Below are 23835 nucleotides of genomic sequence, written 5' to 3'. Positions count from 1 at the left end.
TTGGAGTTGCATAATAATTTAGCCAATAACTGTTTTGTAATCTTTTTATTCCAATTTTTGTTTTAGTAATTCCATTTAAACATATTATCCAGTGAGTATGAGATAGAAAAAAGGAGGAGGGAACTGCTTTCATTTCTTAGCTCAGTGATCTTTAAAACATGCGCCGTAGGCTTTTGGTTTCTTCAGGTAACAGCTACAAACAGCTAAAAACGAAGAACCTTTAACTTTAACAGGAGAACCAATGTTGCCGAGGCTTTCACAGAAGAGGGACTGGCTCCAGAGGAATGATAGTGGAGATCAGAAATTAGTACAGGGGCTAATCTAAGAAAGTTTTGTGCAAATAAAAATAAATTATTTAAAAATAACCAATTTCTGAAACTCATGTACATGATGATAAGTGAGAAAATGTAAATATACCTGAAAGAGGCTCAGGCAAATTTACAGATGACAGACTCATAGGTGGCTGTGCTGAGAAGCAAAGGCATCCTTGAGCATAACATTGATGCATCTTTGGTTCTAGTTTGCTGACTGTCATGTTTATTTGCCTTTTTCACTCTGGTGGTGAAAGAAATAAAGATAAAAATGGTATTGGTTGGCCGGGAGTGGTGGCTCACACCTATAATCCCAGCACTTTGGGAAGCTGAGGTGAGTGGATCACTTGAGGCCAGAAGCTTGAGACCAGCCTGGCCAACATGGTGGAATCCTGTCTCTAAAAAAAATACAAAAATTAGCCAGGTGTGGTGGCGCACGCCTGTAATCCTAGCTACTCTGGAGATTGAAGTGGGAGAATCACTTGAGCCTGGGAGGCAGAGGTTGCAGTGAGCCGAGATCATGCCACTGTACTCCAGTCTGGGCAACAGAGGGAGACTCATCCTCAAAAAAAAAAAAAAAAAAATGATACTGATGTTAGGAAATATTACAAATAATTTAGCCTGTTTGGCACAGAATGCTGTGTTCCATTAAATGTTAATCAGGGGAAAACTGAATACCAAGGATGTCCCTATTTGCCACCACTCAAATGATAATTAAACTGGAAAATAACTTGGTCAAGAAAATTATTCATGATAGCCGTTAACTATTTCATCAAAGATTTTCCATTGTATATTATGTAAAGGAATTTAATGTTAATTTTCCTGATATAAAATAACATTTATTTTTTCTGATTAAAAAAGAAGTAGATGCTGTTTATAAACAAATTATCAAATATGGAATAGTAGGATAAAAGTTACTACCCACAATTTCAACAGTATCTGAGGTGAACAACTTATTACACTTCTATTGATCATTGTATTTTGTGACTCACTCATCTCTTGAATTTTCAGTTTAGCATTATAAACATGTCTGTATACTATTACAAATTATTGGTAGACATAGTTAAAACTTTTTCTTTTTAATTTTAAGAAGTTCTTTTCCATTATAGGTTTTATGTACTCCTTAACATATTTGGCAGCTATTTTGTTATCTAATAATTGGAGAAACCCTGTGTTACTCTTCCTGCAACAGTTGAAACAGCAACATTTTATGAACATCCTTATCCTACTGACTTATTTGTAGTGCCTACAAAATATCATATATTGTATTTTATATCTTTTATTGTCTATTCTTTAATATAGAGATGTCTGTGACTCTGTTGACTTTTACCACTACTTGATAATATTGAAGGACTATTTTAAAACCCCACCCAAAACTATATATGAAAAATTATTCTAATTTTAGACAACAAAATAATTCCTTTCTTTCTTCTGTTTCCACAAATTCTTTTTTTGTTTTTAAATAATTTTAACTTACTGTTCTAGGTCAAAACAGTACTGAAAAACCTTAGTCCGGATTCATTGTCTAGTTCAAAAGATATGGTAAAAATGTTTCCTCTTCTTGTTGAAAAGTTAAGACAAATGGATAAGTTGCCTGCAATATTTTTTTTGTAAGTAACTGAAACTTTATCTTTGTTTATATGTTAGAATTTTTTGTTTGGTTTTGTTTTCAATTAGTCTCATTTATATATAGTGGTTAGAAGTAACCCTACTTTTACTATTATGTTGCATTTTAGAAAAATAATATAGATTTTATTTTTAAAGAAATGGGTCAGTCTTCTAGGTCAATCCTTATAAAATTTTTCATCTTATTACTCTCTTACTTCCTTGACTCTTGATTTTTAAAAATGTTTTCAGCTTTCCTAAATGTTTTCTTGTAAGCAACTATTATTAACTTTAGAAATGTTCCTTTAGGAACTAAATTGCATTTTTCATGTACAGATGTAAAACACATAAAGCATTCATAATTTATTGAATGTTTGGTTTTTAATTTATAGCTAAGAAAACTAAGCCCAGAGGCTTTCCTTGATATTGTGTGGTATAATAAAAAGACCTTGAGTGGTATTTAGCATCTCTCTTTGATTAAGAGAACCGAAGTGGGACACATTAAGTGGGTAACACTGTGTACCCTGGACCCACTCTAATAATCAAAACCAAAAAACTTATTTAGCCCAGAGAATTTCAGATTATTTTAACTACGAAAGTTTTGTATAGAATAAATTCCCAGCACCTTGATCCAATGGTAATGTGAAATTGTTTACAAAGACAAATACACAAACACATAGGTGCGTAGATATGTTAAATGGTAGCACTAAGCCACATGTGTTTTGTTACGCATCCAAAGTCTGTGCTGGTGGTCAGTAACTAAAAGACGATGATAAGAGAAATTAAAGAGTAGTATGACTGAAGTCACAAATGTGGGGAATTACAAGAAAATTTCTTCTTTTGTGCTTGGACCAGAGTAAACAAATGAGGTATTCTGCCAACATGTTATAACATCTGTCTAGATTACTTTCCAGTGTGGCTCTGAATTTTAGTTAGAAACAAATGTATATTCCCCTATATATCACTGAGGAATGGCTGAAAGTATGACTTTGGGACGGGAATCTGAATAGAAACAGGATTCATTATTTATACACTTATATGCATTTACTTTTTTAAATAAATTATTTTAAAAAATAGATATTTTAAATGTTTGGGAACGAGATCTTTGCCAGCTTTAATGGAGTTTCCAGTTGCCTTGAAAGTATGCTACAGAAATCCTAGGTTGGGTCCACCGGTTTGTAGCTCTGGAACATTGAGAACTCTATGACAGTTGGTTTAGGCTCAAGCTGGGTCAACTTCCCTTCCTTAATCTGGACTCTAGAAAAAACACATGCTGCTGACAAGATGCATGATTAGCGACTGGTGCCCATGTAGAGGCGTAGTTAAGAGCGCGTACTTTGGGTCAAATCTTAGCTTGAACTGCAGCTCTGCCCTCCTTTGGCTATGTGACTTCTGAAAATCTATTTGGCCTCTTGCAGTCTCATTTGAAAAATGGAGATAATAACTAATTCATTGGGTTGTGATATGGATTAAATGAAATAATTTATATAAAACGCTTAACTAATCAGTAGAAAACATGACTGATTGAGGCCCATTCACTAGATTTTTTTTTTTTTTAAACTGGACTCTTGTCATAGATTATCAGAGGGATTGAAAAAGGAAAATTAATTCTAGATGACCTAGGTTTGTTTGTGTTAAAGCAGTAAGAAGAATCATTTAATGCTGTCATTTAGGGTACTGTTTGCAACCAGTAATATATGAGTGTTGCATATTAACTTGTATTACTGTGAACAGGGAGGCAAATTTAGAAGTGCAGTTAGACATATAGCCTCGGCTTCAGTGAGCTGCAAGTGCGCCACTGCACTCCAGTCTGGGCGACAGAGCAAGAGCCTGTCTCAAAAAAAAAAAAAAAAAAAAAAGCCTCTGAAGTTGAAGCTGAGTTGCCCGGGTTCTAATCTTAACCTGACTAGTTACTAGGCTATGTGACCTTGAAGACAGTTTTAAATTTCCTTTGGCATTTACTTCTTTATCTGCAAAACAGAGATAATATTACCTTCCTCATAATGTCATGGTAGAGATTAAATTAGTTAATATATTGAAGCCACATAGAACAGTGCCTGGAACTTGGTCATTGTTTGCTATTATTATTTTTGCTTTTTTACATACCAAATCTTCTTACCGTGCATAGTAGACTGTGACTTTCCTAGTCTTTGTTTCTTCAGTGTACTAATTTAATGCTGGTCAGCTAAATAGAATTTCTTTTCGAAGTCTGTTTTCTAAACATGCTAGTAAATCCATGGCCTCACAAGTAATATTCGAAAAAATTCTATGGTGAACTCAGCCTAGAATGAGTATAATATTACTGGACATTACATACATTGAGCCAAAACATTTTTTTCTAGCAAACTCTTTGTCAAGATGATAGTGGTAGATGGACATATGATATTGTCAAACTCCCTAAAATATTTGAAGAGATTTATTCTGAGCCAAATATGAGTGACCATGGCCTGTGACACATCCCTCAGGAGATCCTGAGAACATGTGCCCAAGGGCTACAGCTTGGTTTTATACATTATAGGGAGATATGAGACATCAATCAAATACATTTAACATATACGTTGGTTTGGTCCAGAAAGGCAGGACAACTCAAAGTTGGGGAGGGAGGCTTCCAGGTTACAGGTAGATTTAAAACTTTTCTGATTGGGAATTGGTTGAAATAGTTATCAACAGAAAGGGATGTCTGGGTTATGATAAGAGGTTGTGGAGACCAAAGTTTTACCATGCACATGAAGCCTCCAGGTAGCTGGCTTCAGAGAGAATAGACTGTAAATGTTTCTTATCAGACTTAAGGTCTGCGTTGGTGTTAATGCTGGAGAGTATAGAGAGGTATGTTGAACCCCTACTTCCCACTGGGGCTTAAACCAGTCTTTCAGTTTAAATTTTAGAGTGCCCTGGCCTGGGACGAAGTCTATTCAGATGATTGAGAGGCCTTATAATTTTATTTTTGGTTTACAATATGGATAGAAACATAGTCTTTTCAAAGCACTATTTTCATTTGTTTTTAGGTTTCAGAATGGGGATGTGGGAAAAAGAGCTGGAAGTGTGTGCACTTTTCTGGAGAAGACAGAGACAAAAAGCCATCCCCACACTGAATGTCATAGTTATGTCTTTGCAATAGATGAAGTACTTGAAAAAGTGAGGAAGACACAGAAAAGGATGTAAGTATTAATGTTTACTTAAACAAATTGGCCCCTGAAGACTTAAAATATTTACAAGACACTGTCAGAAATGTTTAGAGACCTGAGCCACAAAGAGGTTCTTGTTATTGCTTCACAGTTTTTGCAAATAGAGTAAATTTGGGTGGGAGGATGGGAGGAAGGGAATCCCTCTTATACATGTAGATAGATTTCATTTAGGAATCAGGAGAGGTGGGACTACAGCCTGTAAGCCTAAGAATCAACTGGGCCTCCTAGGAGGCCCTCAGCCTACTTAACCATAACCTGCATTCATGCCCCAGGCCACAACCTGGAGGTTTCCTGGTCTGTAGAACACTTATTCACTATTGGTGGGAGTGTAAGTTAGTTCAACCATTGTGGAAGATAGTGTGGTGATTCCTCAAAGACCAAAAGACAGAAATACCATTCAACCCAGCAATCCCATTGCTGGGTGTCTACCCAAAGGAATATAAATCATTCTCTTGTAAAGATACATGCATGCATATGTTCATTGAAGCACCATTCACAATAGCAAAGACATGGAACCAACCTAGATGCCCATGAATGATAGACTGGATAAGGCAAATGTGGTACATGTACACCATGGAATACTATGCAGCCATAAAAAAGAATGAGATTATGTCCTTTACAGGGACATTGATAGAGCTGGAGGCCATTATTCTTAGCAAACTAATGCAGGAACAGAAAACCAAATACTACATGTTCTCACTTATAAGTAGGAAGTAAATTATGAGAATACATGGACATGTAGAGGGGAACAACACACATTGGGGCCTATCCGAGGGTGGAGGGTGGGAGGAGGAGGGAGAGAGAGGATCAGGAGAAATACCTAATAGGCACTAGGCTTAATACCTGGGTTATGAAATAATCTGTACAACAAACTCTCGTGACCTAAGTTTACCTATATAACAAATCTGCACATGTACCATTGAACTTAAAATAAAACTTAAAAACAAAAGAATGGCATATAGAATGAATTGCCATACCAATTGTATGCTTGGAGTAGGACTTCACTGCTGTGATTTTCTTTTCCTTTCTCCCCAAGGTCTGATCAGTTCTATGGTCAAAATATTTCTTCTCTCCTTGCCATCCTCTCCATCCTCACTTACTTGCTCTGCCTTGGTTCAGGTCTTTGCCATTTGTTATTTGGGATTCTTTGGAGTCTTTCTCGTGTGTAATTTCTTGTTCCAGGTTCACCTGTTCCAATGTTATTGATGTACAGGTGCTGGTCTGATTGTTCTGTTATGGGATTCTGTTACGGGTGTTGCTTTTCTGGCCGGAAACCTCTGTGGCCAATGGCACCTTTGCTGCACACAGCCAGGCATGCTAGCTGCAGAGGGGTGGGCAGCTCCAGGCACTGGCACAGGCACCAGCTTCCTGTGAGGCTGGGGCTGGACCAGGTGTACTGCAAGCAGCTTCCACGGCTGGCACTGGGGAATGTGGTGGTGCCCAGAGATGCCAGGAACTGCAGAGCCCCAAAGAAGTTATCACAGCCATGGCTTGGGGAGCTCCTAGGTCTGGGCTCCCCGAAGGGCTGCAGCTCTTCTCCCCTTCTCTCTTCTCTCCTGCTTGTCACCCATAATGTGGCAAGCAAGGGGTGTGTTTCAGCCCTGTTTGTGTTACAGCTCTTTTAGCCCTGCCATTCAATGGGTCCCAAGTTCTTGTTCTGCATCCAGGAAGAATGAGGTACACAGACAAGTGGAGGGTGAGCAAGGTGAAGAAGAGCTTTATTGAGAAATGGAACAGCTCAGAGGAGACCTGCAGTGGGTAGCTTCTCTCTGCAGGTGGGGTGTCCCAGTGAGTGTTGAGCACTTAGCCGAGAGGAGAACCTGGAGTGAGTCGCTCCTCTCTGCAGGCAGGTAATCCTGTCAAGTGCTCAGCTCTCAGTGGAGAGGAGACCCTGGAGTGGGTTGCTCTTCTTTGCAGTTGGTTGCCCTGTTGAGTCCTCAGCTTTTAGCAGAGATGAGGCCCTGGAGTGGGTAGCTCCCCTCCACAGCTGGTAATCCTGACGTCTGCTCAGCTCTCAGCAGAGAGGAGACCCTGGAGTGGGTAGCTCCTCTCTGCAGCTGGTCGTCTGTTGAGTCCTCAAGTCTGGCTGAGTCTGAGGTTTATATGGGATTCAGAGGGGAAGAAGTGTGTGCTGATTGGTCCATGGGTGGCCATGGGCAGGCCTGGAAAAAGCACCATAAGTTCCCACTCCGGTCCACAGGACTGGCAGCCCAGCCTTCAGGTTTCAGGCCTTTCCCAGCTTGAAGGTGGGACTTCACCAGGGACCCACTCCTTTCTGCTCAGAGCCTGTCTGCCTCCTGCTGCTGTTCATGGCACCCAGGCTGTTTGTGCCAAAGGGCCGCCTGCAGGCCGGCACTGAGCTGCTCTTAGCCCCCACCTTGGCCTCCCTCCCATGCTCACTGGCACTCAATGTCTGGAAACGGCCGAGTCAACAGGGAGCTGGCATGTCAGCGCTGTCCTGAGCGTGCACGCACCTGGTTAGGTTGTGACAGCACCTGGGCTTGGCCTCAACTTTGCTCTGAGATTGGAGTGGGTGCCAGGAGCAGGGAGAGGCCAGGCAGCAGGAGCAGATACTTCTGAGCCTGTGGAGTAGGGGCTGGGAGCAGAGAGAGGCCAGGTAGCGGGAGCAGGTGCTTCCAAACCTGCAGAGGGAAGGGGGCCTTCCTGGGCCCCCGAGAGTGTGGCGATGCCTGGGTCCACAGTTGCAGCTTGGGTGGCTGCAGCTATATGTGGGAGGATGGGGCTCCTGCCCACTCCTGGCACCCAAGTGCACAGGGAGGCCCAGGTCTGCAGCCATGGCTTGGGTGGCTGCAGCTATGCCCATAAGGGCAGGGCTCCTGCCTGCTCCCAGCCCCCAAGAGCACAGAGATGCCTGGGTCTGCAGCTGCAGCTTGGGTGTCTACAGCTGTGCCTGGGGAATGCGTCTCCCACCCTGTCAACTCAGAAGTAGGCAGGACTTCCCCTTGTTCCCAGCTCCTGCTGGCTCCATGGAGCACACAGCCCTGGCCTTGCCTCCCCGACTGCAGCTGGTGTCATGGCAGCAGCCTCTCCAGATTAGCCACTGCTGCCATCAGTTCTAATGTGCACATTTAGTTAGATTGTCCTACATACAAAGTTCTTCCTTCTGAATTGCTTGGTAGAGTTGTTAATGGGTAGGCACTCACATGAATTGCTCTCCACCATCTGAATCTATGTACTACACACTGAATCTACCTGGAGGGCCTTCCTTTCTGTTGGCTCATAAATCCGCTCATTTCTCCCACATCTTTTGTTTTAAGTCTTCTCTCTGAAGTTTATAATGATTCCCTCAGATAGATCTATTACCCTTTGTCTTTTGTTCTCATTCCACTTTGAATCATTAAAGCATTTGGATTAATTATAACACTGCATTGCAGTTGTTTCCATATCTTTATTTTCTTTAGATTGAGAGTTCCCTTACCAGAACTGTGCATATTCTTCTTTGAGTCCCTCAGTAATAGCATATTGCCTGGCACATAGTAATAATGCTTCATAAATACTTTTGAAACACTAACTAAACCTTCCCTCAACATTTGTCTTAATCCATAACAAATTACCACAGACTAAGTGGCTTCTAAACAGAAATTTATTTCTCACAGTTCTGGAGGTTAGGAAGTCCGAGATCAGGGTATTGACAGAGCTGCTTCCTGGTTCATAGAGAGCTGTCTTCTCTGTGTCCTTACCTGGTGGGAGGGGCGAGGGATGTCTCTGGAGCCTCTTTTACAAGGTTGCCAATCCCATTCATGAAACTCTGTCTTCATGACTTAATCACCTCCCAAAGACCCCACCTTCTGATATCACACATGGAGTTTAGGATTTCAACACATGAATTTGTTTTGAGGGGGACACAAACATTCAGTCTGTAACAATATTGAAACAACTTCCGTAGCCCTTCTAATTCAGACGTTTCCTAAAGACTAGGGCAAGCTCTCTATTGTTTCCACCGCTGCTTTGATCTTCTTTCTGCTTGTTGTGTATATTTTTTGGACATAGGGGAAGGGAAAAATACCTGGGAGAGAGATGTCGGAGCTCCAGGTCTTCTCGGTGACTGATTCTCTTCAGTCAGTCTTTTTTTCAGGACTAGGAACTACATTTCAAGTTGGATGTGTAATGAACGATATGGGCCATGAAAATAAAGAATATTTAATGGTAGAATCAATTTTTCTCTTAGGCCTAGTCAGGAAGGGTCTCTGCTGTCAGCATGGATATTTAAAGTACCCTTTTCTTTCTGGAACCCTCTTCTTAAGACCAGAGTTAGTGGGATCAGGGGATGTGCCAACTCGTTCTAGACTGTGCCACACACCCCGCCCCCTTTGCTTTTCCACTGTGCTCTGGCAAGTGCTCAAAAGAGATTCAGGGGCAGAAATTTTCCTGAGAAGAACTGGATATCTGTTACAGTGTGAAGGAGGAGAAATTATGCAGAGAAAATGAAGAAAATATAGAGGATTTTGCTGATGAGGGGACCTGACTTCTAGATGAAGTGGTGGAAGTGCACGTGAGGAAGGGGAGACCAAGTCAGGATTGATGGAGCTACTGTCAACGTCGGATGACCAAGGGAAATCTGTGGGGCCTTAGGCTTCTTGCAGTAACTGAATATGAGTTTTCATTACTTAAAAGTTTTTTTTTTTTTTAAATAGTAGCAATAAAAAAAACCCGAAGAAGGCTGAAAAACTGAGAAGAAAACAAATGTATATAGCTGAATATATTAATTTCCTGGAGAATCTGAAGATTCTGGAAATCTCTGAGGACCGCACGTATGCTGATTTCAAAGCCCTACACGCTGAGATTACCAGGAATAAAGGCTCAGTACGTCAGAGAATTATTAATATAATACTCTACAGTTGTGACGTTTTATCATAGTGATCGTTTAATATCTTTGAACACTGAAATGACTTGTGTAATATCTTTGAAATATGATTATCTCTGTGTATTATTTTGTTTGTTTTGCAATGATTATCCCAATTTAATGTGCTAAAGTTCTATAAGTGACTCTTCCTTGCTCAGTGTGAATGTCAGCCTCTTATTTTATTTCACTCTATTATCTTGGATTAGTTTGTAGCCTGATTCTAGAATTTAATTCAATATGATATATTTTAATTCTGGTCATGTTTGGGTTTATGACACAATATATTTTAAAAAATATCAACTGAAAGTTTCAATTTCAGAGACCTATATAACGTTCAAAACATTTCATTAAACAGATATTGAAATATCCAAGGATGATATGGCATTTAAACATTTTTTATTATGCAAGTAATTTATGTCCATTGCAGAAGTACTTGAAAATAGAAAATAAAAATAATGTCACAGCTCAGAGAGACTCACTGTTCTATCAGATCTTTTATTCTATTGCTTGTAGTCACAAGCATGTCCACACTCACATAGACATTTCATGTATTTATTTGTTAATAAAATAAGGCCATATTATACACAAATTGGTCTGTAATCTCCTTTCCTCCCTTACTTATTTCTTGCCAACAACAATAGAGCTACGTTATAATTTTAATAGCTTCATAGTATATATTTATGTGGATGATTATAATTTATGTAACCAGTTGTCTTACTCTAGGCTGCATAGGCTATTTTTATTATTTTTTCTTGTTCTTGTAATACGTTTTTACCTTTGACATCTTTGCCAACTGCTGGATTTCCTCCTGAGGATAAATTCTTAGAAGTGAGGCTATGAGGGTATGGACATTTTTAAGGGGTTGGATATGACTTGTGAGTGGTTCAGTGAGAAGTAAGAATTCTCTGATCATCTAGAGTAGACATCTTGCTCTGCCTTCTTGGAGAAGTCTCTCTCTCTTTGCTTGAAAAGGACTCCTAAGGTTCCAGTAGAGAAGTAGTCTGTCTGTCTCAGGCAGCAGAAGGTCGTTTACTCATCTGTCCAGGGCATTTGATCTGCTGCTTCAATAGCATCTTCCCCTTTAGTTTATGAATGCCTCTTCTCTGAGATAGTCTGTTCACAAAAATGGGCAGATTGTTTCTGTAGTCATAAAACATGTAGGTTCAGGGTCAAAGGGCAGCCTCACTGTGTGCAAGATGTAAGTGATTTGCTCATGAAAATGTCCTTTGATTCTGATTGAGCTTGAAATTAAATAAAATACATGATCAATTGTTTTACACTTCTTTCTTGTTTTAGACTTTGGATAGGGTATTAAAACGAGTGCGATTAACAAGACACGGCAAAGAACTGGAGGCTTTAGCACAAAGGGGGATTGGATATCATCACAGCGGCATGTATTTTAAAGAAAAAGAGTTCGTTGAGATACTCTTTGTAAAAGGGCTTATTAGGGTAGGTAAATTTCTTTGCATTTAAAAAATAAAGTTGTGCATATATGATGCTGAATGCCACTAAAAGGTAAAAAATTATACCAGTTGTTTTTCTCATCTAACCAGTGTCTTTTTATTACCACTCGCTGGACTGGACTGCTCCATCTATCCCATTTATTAGAGGAGTTTAAAAATTATTTCTACATTGAAAAATAATATTTATAATGGAGTAGTATAGCTGTGGTAATCTAGGCATAACCTTTACTCTTTTTTTTTTTTTTTAATTTTTATGAGATGGAGTCTCGCTCTGTTTTCCAGGCTGGAGTGCAGTGGCACGATCTTGGCTCACTGCAACCTCCACCTCCCAGAGTCAATCGGTTTTCCTACTTTAGCGCTCCCGTGTAGCTGGGATTACAAGTGTGCACCACCATGCCCAGCTAATTTTTTTTGTATTTTATTAGAGACAGGGTTTCACCCTGCTGGCCAGCCTGTTCTCGAACTCCTGACCTCATGATCCACCCGCCTGGGCCTCCCAAAGTGCTGGGATTACAGATGTGAGCCACTGTGCCTGGTCATAACCCTTTACTCTTTAAACTTAGTATCTAGGACATAGTTCTTACAATTTTGTCCTAGACAGCTCATAAGGATATTTATACATTTAGTATAAATGACTATACTTTTAGTCAGACTATTTTCTAATGTCATACCTCAGCTAAGAGAAAGACATTTCTTTTTTAAGAAGTGGAAAAAGCTTGCACTAGACTAACATATTTTAGACAGAGCTGATAGATGTGATACCTCCAAATGAACTTGGAAGAGGGTAAGGACATCTTAGATGGCTCATAGTTAAATGCTTTATGTTAACTTTTTGTTAGTATGTTTCAGAAGCTTGCAATATTCTATTTCTAGGTGGGGATAGTGTGTGAAGAGTTGTGTAGAAGGGTAGTCGTTATGCTATTCAGGGTATTTATTTTGTAATCTTTTTTTTTGAGACGGACTCTTGCTCTGTCACCCAGGCTGGAGTGCAGTGGCACAATCTCAGCTCACTGCAACCTCCGCCTCCTTTTCAAGGCATTCTCCTGCCTCATTCTCTTCAATAGCTGGGATTACAGGCATGTACCACCATGCCCAGCTGATTTTTGTATTTTTAGTGGAGACAGGGTTTCACCATGTTGGCCAGGCTGGTCTCAAACTCCTGACCTCAGGTGATCAGCCCACCTCAGCCTCCCAAAATGCTGGTATTACAGGTGTGAGCCACCATGCCCAGCCATTTTCGTAATCTTAAGAAGAGTGAGGAGTATTAGATATCATAAATAAAAGTTGTTTCTTGCTGTTTATAAAAATAAAATATTGTGAACAACTCTGCTCGGTTTTCATATATGTATCATTTATTTGTCATTTTAAAGGACAAATAACCAGAAAAGTTTTCATAAAGGTTATTAATTATGGGCAAAGGTCACTCCAGTTTTATTCATCACAGTCAGTGTTGTAGATCTTGTCACATAGTAGTGGCTCAATAAAAGTTAATGAGTGAGTAAATGAATGAATATGTAAATGAATGAATAGCCTTATTATTATAAAAGTGTTATTCTGAAACTGCGAGAGCTTGCTACACAGAACACTTTTTTTTTTTTTTTTTTTTTTTTTGAGACAGAGTTTCACTCTTGTTGCCCAGGCTGGAGTGCAATGGCGTAATCTCGGCTCACTGCAGTGTCTGCCTCCAGGGTTCAAGCAATCCTGCCTCTGCCTCCTGAGTAGCTGGGATTACAGGCATGCGCCACCATGCCTGGCTGATTTTGTATTTTTAATAGAGACAGGGTTTCTCCATGTTGGTCAGGCTGGTCTCGAACTCCTTATCTCAGGTGATCGGCCTGCCTTGGCCTCCTAAAGTGCTGAGATTACAGGCATGAGCCACTACACTTGGCCAGAACACATTTTTTTTCTAAATGGTACTCATTATGGCTAAATTCTAAAGTTTAGTGATTTGAGCCTTTCGTTTTTATTGATGAACTTTTACAGATGAACAAATAATGGGTTGAATTTGGATGGGTTTATAAATATCGATTAGAAAGTCTTTTTGCTTACTCTTTATCGTTAAATAATTGAAATAATTATGGCACAGGTTAATATTAGTGTATTTGGCAGGAAGAGAGAGCAGCTATATGCACTTAGCATTAAATAGGTGATTGGGCACATAACTGATATTAAGAAAGTAAATAAGAAGCAAAATGTAACTTTATTATCCTTCCATTAATTAGATCATTTAGCTGTTTGGATAAAACCTCCATAAACAAACATGAGAATAAGAGAAGGTGGTTGTCCAGAGTATGTAAGGCAAAACATTATTACCCTATCTTAAGGAAAATTTGAATGCTTGTTGTTCATTCATTCATGCATTTATTGGACACATATTTATTGTGCATCCGCTGTGTGTCCAATACTCTTCCAGGTGTTGAGGATACAGCAGTGGCCGAGAGAGATCAATGCCCATGTCCTCATGATACTGAAGGTCTTGGGGGGACAAGTAAACATGGTTATTTTAGAAACGATGGTGCAGGAAGTCTTTTTGGACATTTATACAGAGACCAGAAAAAGCCTGCAAATGGAGATTTGGGGAAAATGATTTTAGGGTGAGCAAATGGCAACAGTTAGGATGCTGAAGTAGCAGTGTTCTTTGAATAGTCAGGCAGTTGCAAGAACAGTAGGGCTAGTATGTTAGTTTTAATGACATGTGGTTTGTTAAAGCTCTAAGAGTTGTTCAGTGACTGGAGTGGAAAATAGATCTTGTGTCTTTATAGATATGCTATGTTGTGTATTAACTCTTGTTTTTCTTTTTTTCCTAGGTAGTGACAGCTACTGAAACATTCGCCTTAGGGATCCACATGCCATGCAAATCTGTTGTTTTTGCCCAAGACTCAGTCTATCTGGATGCTTTAAATTACAGACAGGTAACTCTCTGACTCTTTAACTCCCATTGCTGAGAGCTGAGTGTGAAATAATGAACCATGTGGCACTCACATCTGGTAACAGGCTATGTCCTTCCTTTTACTTTCTATGTGGCATAGCATTTTTGAGTTGAGTGGCCTCATATCTTGTTGCTTCATGTTGTGTGATTTATCTGTTTTCACTATTTTTTCACGGTTAGGGTTTATTGGCTTAATAATCTTAAAGTATTTCGGTTTTTAGTATAGCTTTTATATTTCTTGAGAAATGTACAGCTGTTTTGATTCTTGATCCTTTATAGTGCTCCTTTATTTTATTTTTCTGGGAGTATGTAAAATGGTCTGAAATTCCTTGCGTTAGCTGTTTCCTTTAATTTGCCTTTCTCTGTGTGTGGCACTTGGTATTATCAATTCCTGGGTCTTTTGGGAATCCTGTCATTTAAATTAGGTAGGTTTTGACTTCCTTACTTGAAGTTTAGTATTGAGTATTTAGGAGTCATTGACCACCTGTTTTCCAAATTCCAAGACTTTAATACCATTCACCTTCTTGGGAGTTTATGCTTTTTTTTAAAAAAAGGTTTTCATTATCATTTTAGTGGAATTTCTGGAGGGAGAAATGTTACTCGGAGGTCTCTAGATAACTTTTTAAAAATCGAGGATAAAAATATGTCTGTATTATAAGGCGAGGGAGGAAAGAGAAATGAAAGAAAAACAAGGTTGAGAGTGAGAAAAATAAAAATAAAAGAGAAGGGCTATAGAACAGAGATTTAGACACAAAGACAAAGATGTTATACCTGAGAGTCTTCTCATTTCCTTATGTGACATCCTATATGTGATATATATTGCAAGTCAAAGGGAAGAAAAATCATCTCCTCTGTACACACTGCTAAAAAAAAACCTGACAATAATCTTTGCCTAGTCTCGAAATATAAAAGATAAATTATAAAATATAAATTTTTTCAGTTTGCTTATTCTTGAAGTTTTCCTCTTTTCTTATTCAAATGTGGATCATGTGAACTCACCTAGGCTGGAATATGAAGACTGTGATTTTACAGAGAAAAGTAGTTGATCTCCATTTCGTGACCTTTTAGGATGTTGCTGTTTCAACTTTAAAAGCCATATTTTCCTTTTCTCAAGTACGGCTATAGACCATATCACCTTTTACCATGTTCTGTTATGAAAAACAGGAAGTCCCTGAGCTGGAATTTTTCAGTCTTTCTCTTTTTCGTGTAGAGAGCAAAGTTTCTCTTAAGGGACTTGTGTTTCCTTCAGAATTATAGTCTCCTTTTTTCTCTTCCTTGCCAAAATCACTAGTTTGGAAGAAATCCAACATCATTTATTTACTATGGACCACAATGAGAGTGGAACTACTTTGTTATCCTGCCCTGATGACTTAGCATTATCTCCTAGGACAGAATAAAATATACTTTCTCTGTGAATGGATTTTATTTGTTTCTCGAGGGTCAGGTGGCAGACTTTTCTGGGAATTGCCCCTTGCACTTATACCCCTCAACAACCGCCTAATCATCCCAAATGTCAGGTTGCCTCTGTTTAGAGAAATGCACTTAAAACAGAATTGTATTTCCATATTATTTCTATGTTATTTACAATTTGTCTAGAAGGATGTGTCATACAATGAGAACCAGAAACTGTTAGTTCTACTGCTTGCACTTTCCTACCAAAAGTATTTCATGCATTTCAGTTTTGTCATGATCTTATAGCTACAGCCTTAGTTTAGCTGTCATTATTTTGACTTCATGTCAGTATTTTGACACATCTTCCAACTAGAAGTAAGCATTTACTATGTTTTATACTTAAAAGTTTTAAAAAAGAAAATCTATCTGTGGATTTATGTTTCTCACTCAACAACTAAGTTATTATTTAGAAATATAAATAGAAAATTCAGTCTCCAAAGCTGGTTTCCCAGGAACTGACTTCAGTGACTTTGTCCAGCTGTATCAAAATCTTGTTCTTTCTCTAGATCTATTTGAATATGTGGCATGAAGCTGTGCACCTTCCTTCCTTCTAGTGCTTTCTTTGATAGAGGAATCTAGTCTCATGGGAGTGTGATTTTTCCTAGCGCAGCAGGTAATACAGACCCCTGAACTGTGTATTTTATATTAGCTCTTTAAAGCAAATAATATGCTTTACTGTATTAATTGAAAAAAATGATATGGATTTTCTGCTAACTTGCCATTTTCTCCTTTTGGTCTTTCCATTTTCTTTTAAAATATACTCATTTATATATTCCCTCAAATGGCATTTATTATGAGTCAAATACATGTCATGACCTGCTCCTAGGTGTCTTCCTCATGTCACTCAATCTTCATAGGATTTTATTGCCTGTAAGATAAAGAGAATACTTGTTAGCTTTGCCTTCCTGGCTTTTCTTCAGCAATCAAGGAGAGCAGATTACACAAGGCTGTGAATAGCAGGAAGCTGTGATTATTAGAATCATTGGGAGCAGCCACTGAGAAAGCTGCCTACCACAGTCTGCTGCCTGGGTCCCAATGAGTCACTTCTTTCCCATAAGCAAAAACACATTCACTGCCTCCCAGGGCCTCCAAAAGTCTCCTTATTGGCATACGCCTGGGATTGCTCTAGTTATCAGAATGCCCTTATTGCTATCACAGTCTCTTGGTATCCTTTCCTGAGCCTCTTCACCACCATGTCAGCATTACCTTGATTCTGCCTACATTCAAACCACCCTGTTGCCCTGCCCCTCCCCTGCTGGGAGTGCTCACCACCACACTGGTGGCCTGGCTCAAGTCTTGCCTCAGGTACCTATGTGCTAGATCTTCACAGTGCTTCTGAAGGAGTATGTATAATGATTAATATGGGGGAATCTCGTCCTAGATTCCCTAGGCTTAACTCTTTACCTTATTCTTTACTAGCTGTGCAACTACGGACAAGTTAGTTAATTTCTGGGGTGTCAGTTTCTCAATCTGTACGATGGTGACAATAATTATATTTCAGAAGGTTATTATGAGGACTAACTGAAAAATGTACACCACTCAGAACTGTGCACAGCACATAGTAAGTGCTCAATGAATGTCAGCTGTTATTAGTAGGGCCCTTTGCATCCTGATCACCGCGTAATTTTTAAAAATATATATATTTATTTCTTGTTCTTTCCTAGTGAGAACCTTCTGGCACAAACTGTTTTAGTAATTGACCTCTCATTTCTGCTATGCCTTGTTCATCAGGACCTTTGCTCTCCTTCTTCCTCTTAGAGACTTTTCCTTCTTTCCCCTGATTGAAATCCTAGCCCCTTTACAAGGGTCTGATTGAACTGTCCTTATGTGTTTTCTTTGAAGTCTTCTTTGATTACTCCAGCTTTGGGGAGATGTGATTGCGCTTGTTCTTTCACTGTTCTTGTTATGTACTCTTGTAAATTCCATTAAGGAATTCGTATCTCAAATAGCAATTAGCATGGGGATGACAAGAGATGCTGAAGGTATTTGTGGAACTGATGATTTCTTCTGTACAATGTGCATCCATCTATGCCAGGCTGTCATTTTCAGTTGTGGTATAATGGAAACCATGATAATGGAAAATCTGTGGACATGAGGTGATTATTGCCAAACAGATGTGAGACTTCAGGTGAGATATCCGAACTGCTGGATCTTCCTTCACTATCTCCAGAATGGCCGTGATAATCACTACCCCACAGCCTATGTGAGGATTAAGTGAAATAGGAAAGAGACACATTAAAGGTCCTTAATAAACATTTCCTTCTTCATTTGCTGTGCCCACTTTTTCATTCCAGAGTCATCTTTAATGCTTTTCTCTCCTTTGCTTTTGATGCTTAATCTATTACACAGATCATCCAATTACTCTTCTGCAGTGGTGTCATCAGATTTCTGTATCACAATTTCTGTAGCCAGCATCCTTCTTCCTTCCTTCTTTACCCAGGGCTATTATAAGAGTGTTAACAAAAGGATATGAGATCTGCAGAGGCAAAACAGAGTTTTATTTTCTATAAAAAACAACCTGCAGATTGGAGAAACTCAGCCTTTGCTGTAAGTGAAAGTGGGCTCTTCAAAGAACAAAGGGAGGGTCTGGCCTAAATAGGGAAAGTTCTCAGCCTTGTTTTCAATCAGATCCTTTGTTTGCAAATGAAGGATTCAAACTTCTTCCTTTCTGATTGGTTGAAATAGTTGAGCTCTGACTGAGTGGTTTCCAAGCTCCAAACCAGAAGTTTCCATCAGATGTTTCTTTCAAACAGCTAGGAGTGGAGATTTCCAGCCACAGTTTATCTTGGCACCACCAACAGCAGCTGGTTTGGCTTGATCGTAGGAAGCATCCTTTGACATCTTTACATCTTTCTGAGAACACAGCGTGCATGACCACTTCCTCACCCTGCCGTGGCTGCCTAGTTCTGTTTTACCTTTGAGCAGCTCAGCCACAGGAGTCCATTCTGTCTGTTGGCCAGGGGCATACTTTAACAGTCCTCCTGGTTATGATTTGCCCGTATTCTATTCCGTGCTGTAGATGATGGATAGCGTAGTTTTTCTTCATGTCATTTTCTGGCAAGGGAATATTTGATGGCTAATTCTACTCTAGGATCAAATGTAGAAGTGTTGGCAATATTCAAGCCCTTTATCAATAAAATCCCTTTTGCTCTCTATCTAAAATATGTATATTCTTATGATCATGAACATTTATCCTAATCAATCTAATCTTCTTACTGTTTCTAACCATCTTTCTAATCTCTGTCTTCTTGCTTTTTTCTTCTCTGCTGTCATTTTTTTGCATGGGTTGTCTACCATGTAATCTTCAGGAACCTCATTTTTAGGATTCCCAGAGGCAGGCTCACATGGTCCTTGGGGACGTGACTTTGATTAAAAAAAATCAGGGGTTAGTTGAATCTGCTACTTCTCAGTTGCTGGATTGTGGCTAAGTTACTTAGGTTCTCTGCGCTCAGTTTTCTTACTTTTGTTCTTTTTTTTTTTCAACATCACATTAGAAGTCCTTCTTTATCTTTAAATGGGGCTGACAATACTCTCTACCTCACTGGATTATTATGAAGATCGCCTAAAACTAATTTATATAAAGGGCCTAGCACATATTAAGCATTGAATAAATGGCTGTTATTTCTTCTGCAAATAGTTGGTCCTTGACATACCTCTTCCACGAAGCCTTTCAAAATGTTGTCTCTTTTAATAAATTTACTTGATTTGTATCTCAAGGAGCTTAGGCACACTTTTTAAATTTCATTACTTTTAACTCTATTTGTTAAAAGAGTTAGAGAAAGTGTCTTAAATAGGGAACAGTTGCTGTTGGTGGTGCCAAGTGTGGTTGGAATTCCCCGCTTCCAGCCATTTGAAAGAAACATCCAGCAGACTCTTCTAGTTTGGAGCTTGAAACCACCCAGTCAGGGCTCAACTATTTCAACCAAGCAGAACTGAAGAAGTTTGAATCCTTCATTTGCAAACAAAGGATCTGATTGAAACAAGGCTGAGAACTTTCCCTATTCAAGCCACTCTCTAGTTCTATTCCTCTCTCTCTCTCTCTCTCCCCCTCTCCCTTTCCCTCTCCCTCCCTCCCTCTATCCCTCCCTCTCTCTCTCCTTCTCTTTGTGTGTGTGTGGTGAGAAAGAGTGGGGGGTATATGGACTCTAAGCTCCTTGAGAGCAGGTTCCATTTGTAAGTTTCTTTTACGTATCATCTTACCATCCCTAGTACAGTTGTCTGCATGATAGGGAATACCTGTTAATGACTCTGCCTCTGAATATGAGGAAAAATGCAAACTGCTTTTTCTATTCTCTCACTCTATAATAATCACTACAATCAACACAGAAGACTTCTGTGACCAAATGTGTGGGAATTTCTGCTCACCACTGAGTGAGCAGTCAATTCTGCAGCTCAATTCAAGTCCACATTACCTACCTGAAGATAGTATCAGATTCCACACATTGAGGGCTCAGTCCCCAAGACTGCCTCCTCTTCAGACACCAGTCACAAGTCTGGTCCTTTGGAACTTGTGGACCAACTGGCTTCCAGTTGGGGTTCCCATGACCTCCTCTTTGGGTTTAGTTAATTTGCTAGAGTGGCTCATGGAACTCAGAAACACTTATATTTATCAGCTTATTATGAAGGGCGTTATAAAGGATACAGAAGAAGAGCTGTGAGAGCAAGGTATGGGTCAAGGGGCATGGAGCTTCCATGCCCTCTCAGGGCACACCACCCTCCAGGAACCTCCATGTATTCAGCTGTCTGGAAGCTCTTCGAGACAGTCCCTTTAGGTTTTTATGGAAACTTCACTACACAGGCCTGAAGAATGAAACCGTCAGCCACTGGTGATCAACTTAACCTTCAGCCCTTCTCCCTTCCCCAGAAATTGCGAGGAGGGGCTGAAAGTCCCAATCCTCTAATCGTGCCTTGGTCTTTCTGGTGACCAGTCCCCATCCTGAAGCTGCCTAGAGACTGCCAGCTATCAGCCAACTCATTCACATAGAGATATTGGAGAGTCCAAGGATTTTAGGAGTCATATGCCAGCAACTGGGGCCAAAGACCAAATATATATAACAATGCCTCATTATCTCTTTTGCCCAGCCACACTATATTTTTTAAGTGCCATGTTAACATAGATTAGTTTCGGAACTAAATGCACAATTTAACACAATCCCGGATAACAAGTGTAAAGTCATACGTCTTTGGACTTCATAGGATATTATTTGGGGAGGTTTTACATGTGATTCTTTGCTGCTTTCAGATGTCTGGTCGTGCTGGAAGAAGAGGTCAAGACCTGCTTGGAAATGTGTATTTCTTTGATATTCCATTGCCCAAAATAAAAAGACTCCTTGCATCCAGTGTTCCTGAGCTGAGAGGACAGTTCCCTCTCAGCATAACCCTGATCCTGCGACTCATGCTGCTGGCTTCCAAGGGAGATGATCCAGAGGATGCCAAGGCAAAGGTACCATGCTGGACACTGCCTGAGGTTCAGTCTTCATCACTGGCCTGGCTCTAGTCGGGTCTGCTGCTCTTTTAGAAGTCTGTCTTGAGAAAGAAAATAAACTTTCTTTTTGTTTGTTTGTTTTGGAGACAGGGTCTCACTGTGTCACCTAGGCTGGAGTGCAGTGGTGCAATCATGGTTTACTGCAGCCTTGATCACCTGGGCTCAAGTGATCTTCTCATCTCAGCATCCCGAGTAGCTGGGACTACAGGTGTACACCACCATGCCCAGCTAATTTTTATTTTATTTTTTTTTGTAGAGATGAGGGTTCACTGTTGCCCAGGCTGGTCTCAGACTCCTGGGCTCGAGCAATCCACTCACTGTATTAGGGTTCTCTAGAGCAACAGAACTAATGGGATAGATATATGTATAAAGAAGAGTTTATTAAGTATTAACTCACCTGATCACAAGGACCCATAATAGGCCATCTGCAAGCTGAGGAGCAAGGAAGCCAGTCTGAGTCCCAAAACGAAAGAATTTGGAGTCTGATGTTCAAGAGCAGGAAGTATCCAGCACAGGATAAAGATGTAGGCTGGGAGGCTAAGTCAGTCTAGCCTTTTCATGTATTTCTGCCTGCTTTATATTCTGGCCATGCTGGCAGCTGATTAGATGGTGCCCACCCACATTAAGGGTGGGTCTGCCTTTCCCAGCCCACTGACTCAAATGTTAATCTCCTTTGGCAACACCCTCAAAGACACACCTAGGATCAATACTTTGATTCCTTCAATCCAATCAAGTTGACACTCAGTGTTAACCATCACACCTGCCTTGGCCTCCCAAAATGTTGAGATTACAGGTGTGAGCCAATGCACTTGGCCAAGAAACTTTTTATCTGAGGAATGTGAGTGCCCTTTAATTATCAGGCCCAGAGAAGCACTGGAATGTGACAGGGTGTGACAGCAGTCATGTCTCACTCCCCTCGGGAGCTAAATAATTACCTCTTGAAGCCACTTCCTGTGTGGGCTCTAGGCTAAGTGACATGAAGTAGCCATAAAACACCATACATTGGACACCATACCTCATTCCTTATAGTTCAACAATGTATAGCCAATCACAAATCAATGTTATTTCTGTAAAACTGTGAGAAGTCCTTCAAAAAACTTTGTATCAGCCCACTTCTTATCCTCTTTTGCCTTTAAAAATCTGCTTGTAACAAAGGCTGAGCAGAATACTCTTTGGGACAACTTGGAAGTGTGTCTGTCCCAGACAGCTGTCGTCAACCTTGGCCCAAATGAGCTCTCTATATTAATTTTGCCTCAATATTTTTTAGGTCAACAGTAGCAGTAACTCTTCAGTTTCATCACTCTTTTAATGCTTTGTATTTTCTTGATGATTATATGTTTCTTCAGGAGAGAAAAAAATAATTAATTTTGTTTTATCACAAAAGACCATAAGCCATTAAGAATTACCAGGGTTATTTTTGATGTGTGAAAAGTAATATAGTATAGTCGTTGAGTATTGGCTATAGACTCATAAAGGTCTGGAATAGGTCCCTGGTTCAATTATTTACTGACTATTTGACTTTAATAAGGCAATTACATTTTCCTAAACCTCAGAACTGTCAGCTATAAAATGGAAATAACAACCACTGTAGATTATAGTTAAATTAAATGAACTAGTTAATGCAAGTCAAGGACTTCTTAGCCTCGTATTCGATTAGTAGTGAACACATAAATGCTAGCTATTATCATTTGTAGTCTCAGGTCTTATGATTTTAGTTTTAGGCTTTTTATTGTTTTGCTTTAGTGTTCATTAAAGAGAAGAATGGGAAAAGCACTTGCTAACTTTTTCATTCTTTTTATATGTTGTTTTTTACTTTTTCCTTTATAAAGGAGATCAAGTATGAGTGATAACTGATAATATAACTTGATTTTGACTGTCTATATATTTTTTGTGGAAGAATAGATCTGCTTCTACCTTAAATTCTGTTATGTTGTCAGCATTTGCCACTTAATTAATTAGATCAATATGAAATTTTTACATTAAAGAATTATTAGAAGAATTATAATTGAAATGAAAGATTGAATATGTTCTCAAATGTATCACTCTTAATTCCAGATAAAAATGAGGAAAACAGTATTTCTGTATTAAAAATAAAAATTATATTTTAAATATAAAATAACCTGTTTATAAAAGTTTATTTGGAACCATAGAAAAGCTGAAAGAGGGAAAAATCACCCATACCTAGTTCCACTACTCACTTGATCTTAGCCAAAACGCCAAGAAGCGATAGTTCCACTACTCAAAGGAAACTGCTTTATTATTTTGGTATATTTCTTCCAGTCTTTTCTACCTGAATGTGGGTAAGTGTTTGCTTTTTAAAGAATGGATGCAGTTATGTTGAACTAGATGTCAGAATTTGGTAAATTTGCCTGAGGTTTTCAATCAGAACAATTTTGGGGGGTGTAACCCCACGTTGAGTAGTGTATAATTCACGTTAAAATTTAAATTTAATAAAATGTCATTGTAAGGTTACCAAGTTTTCCATATTCTTATATATTCATTATCATGGCCAGTTACATCAGATTCCACTTACCAAGACAA

At 39.4% G+C, this 23835-nt stretch overlaps 1 protein-coding gene across 9 annotated transcripts in view; it reads left to right on the top strand.

The window, feature by feature from the left end:
• The window catches only part of DDX60L (DExD/H-box 60 like), a 142645-nt gene that overhangs the window by 73565 nt on the left and 45245 nt on the right, over positions 1 to 23835 (top strand). For all 9 annotated transcript variants that reach the window (XM_054554682.2, XM_054554678.2, XM_054554683.2 and 6 more), the window contains 6 exons: positions 1797 to 1921; positions 4922 to 5074; positions 9757 to 9925; positions 11262 to 11418; positions 14240 to 14340; positions 21052 to 21252. In XM_054554682.2, the coding sequence (XP_054410657.1) occupies positions 1797 to 1921; positions 4922 to 5074; positions 9757 to 9925; positions 11262 to 11418; positions 14240 to 14340; positions 21052 to 21252 (906 nt within the window). The remainder of the gene's footprint in view (positions 1 to 1796; positions 1922 to 4921; positions 5075 to 9756; positions 9926 to 11261; positions 11419 to 14239; positions 14341 to 21051; positions 21253 to 23835) is intronic.

Source organism: Pongo abelii, chromosome 3, assembly GCF_028885655.2.
Source record: "Pongo abelii isolate AG06213 chromosome 3, NHGRI_mPonAbe1-v2.0_pri, whole genome shotgun sequence".
NCBI lineage: Eukaryota > Metazoa > Chordata > Mammalia > Primates > Hominidae > Pongo > Pongo abelii.
The sequence above is the reverse complement of the archived record's forward strand: the minus strand, read 5'-3'. Positions and strand labels throughout refer to the sequence as shown.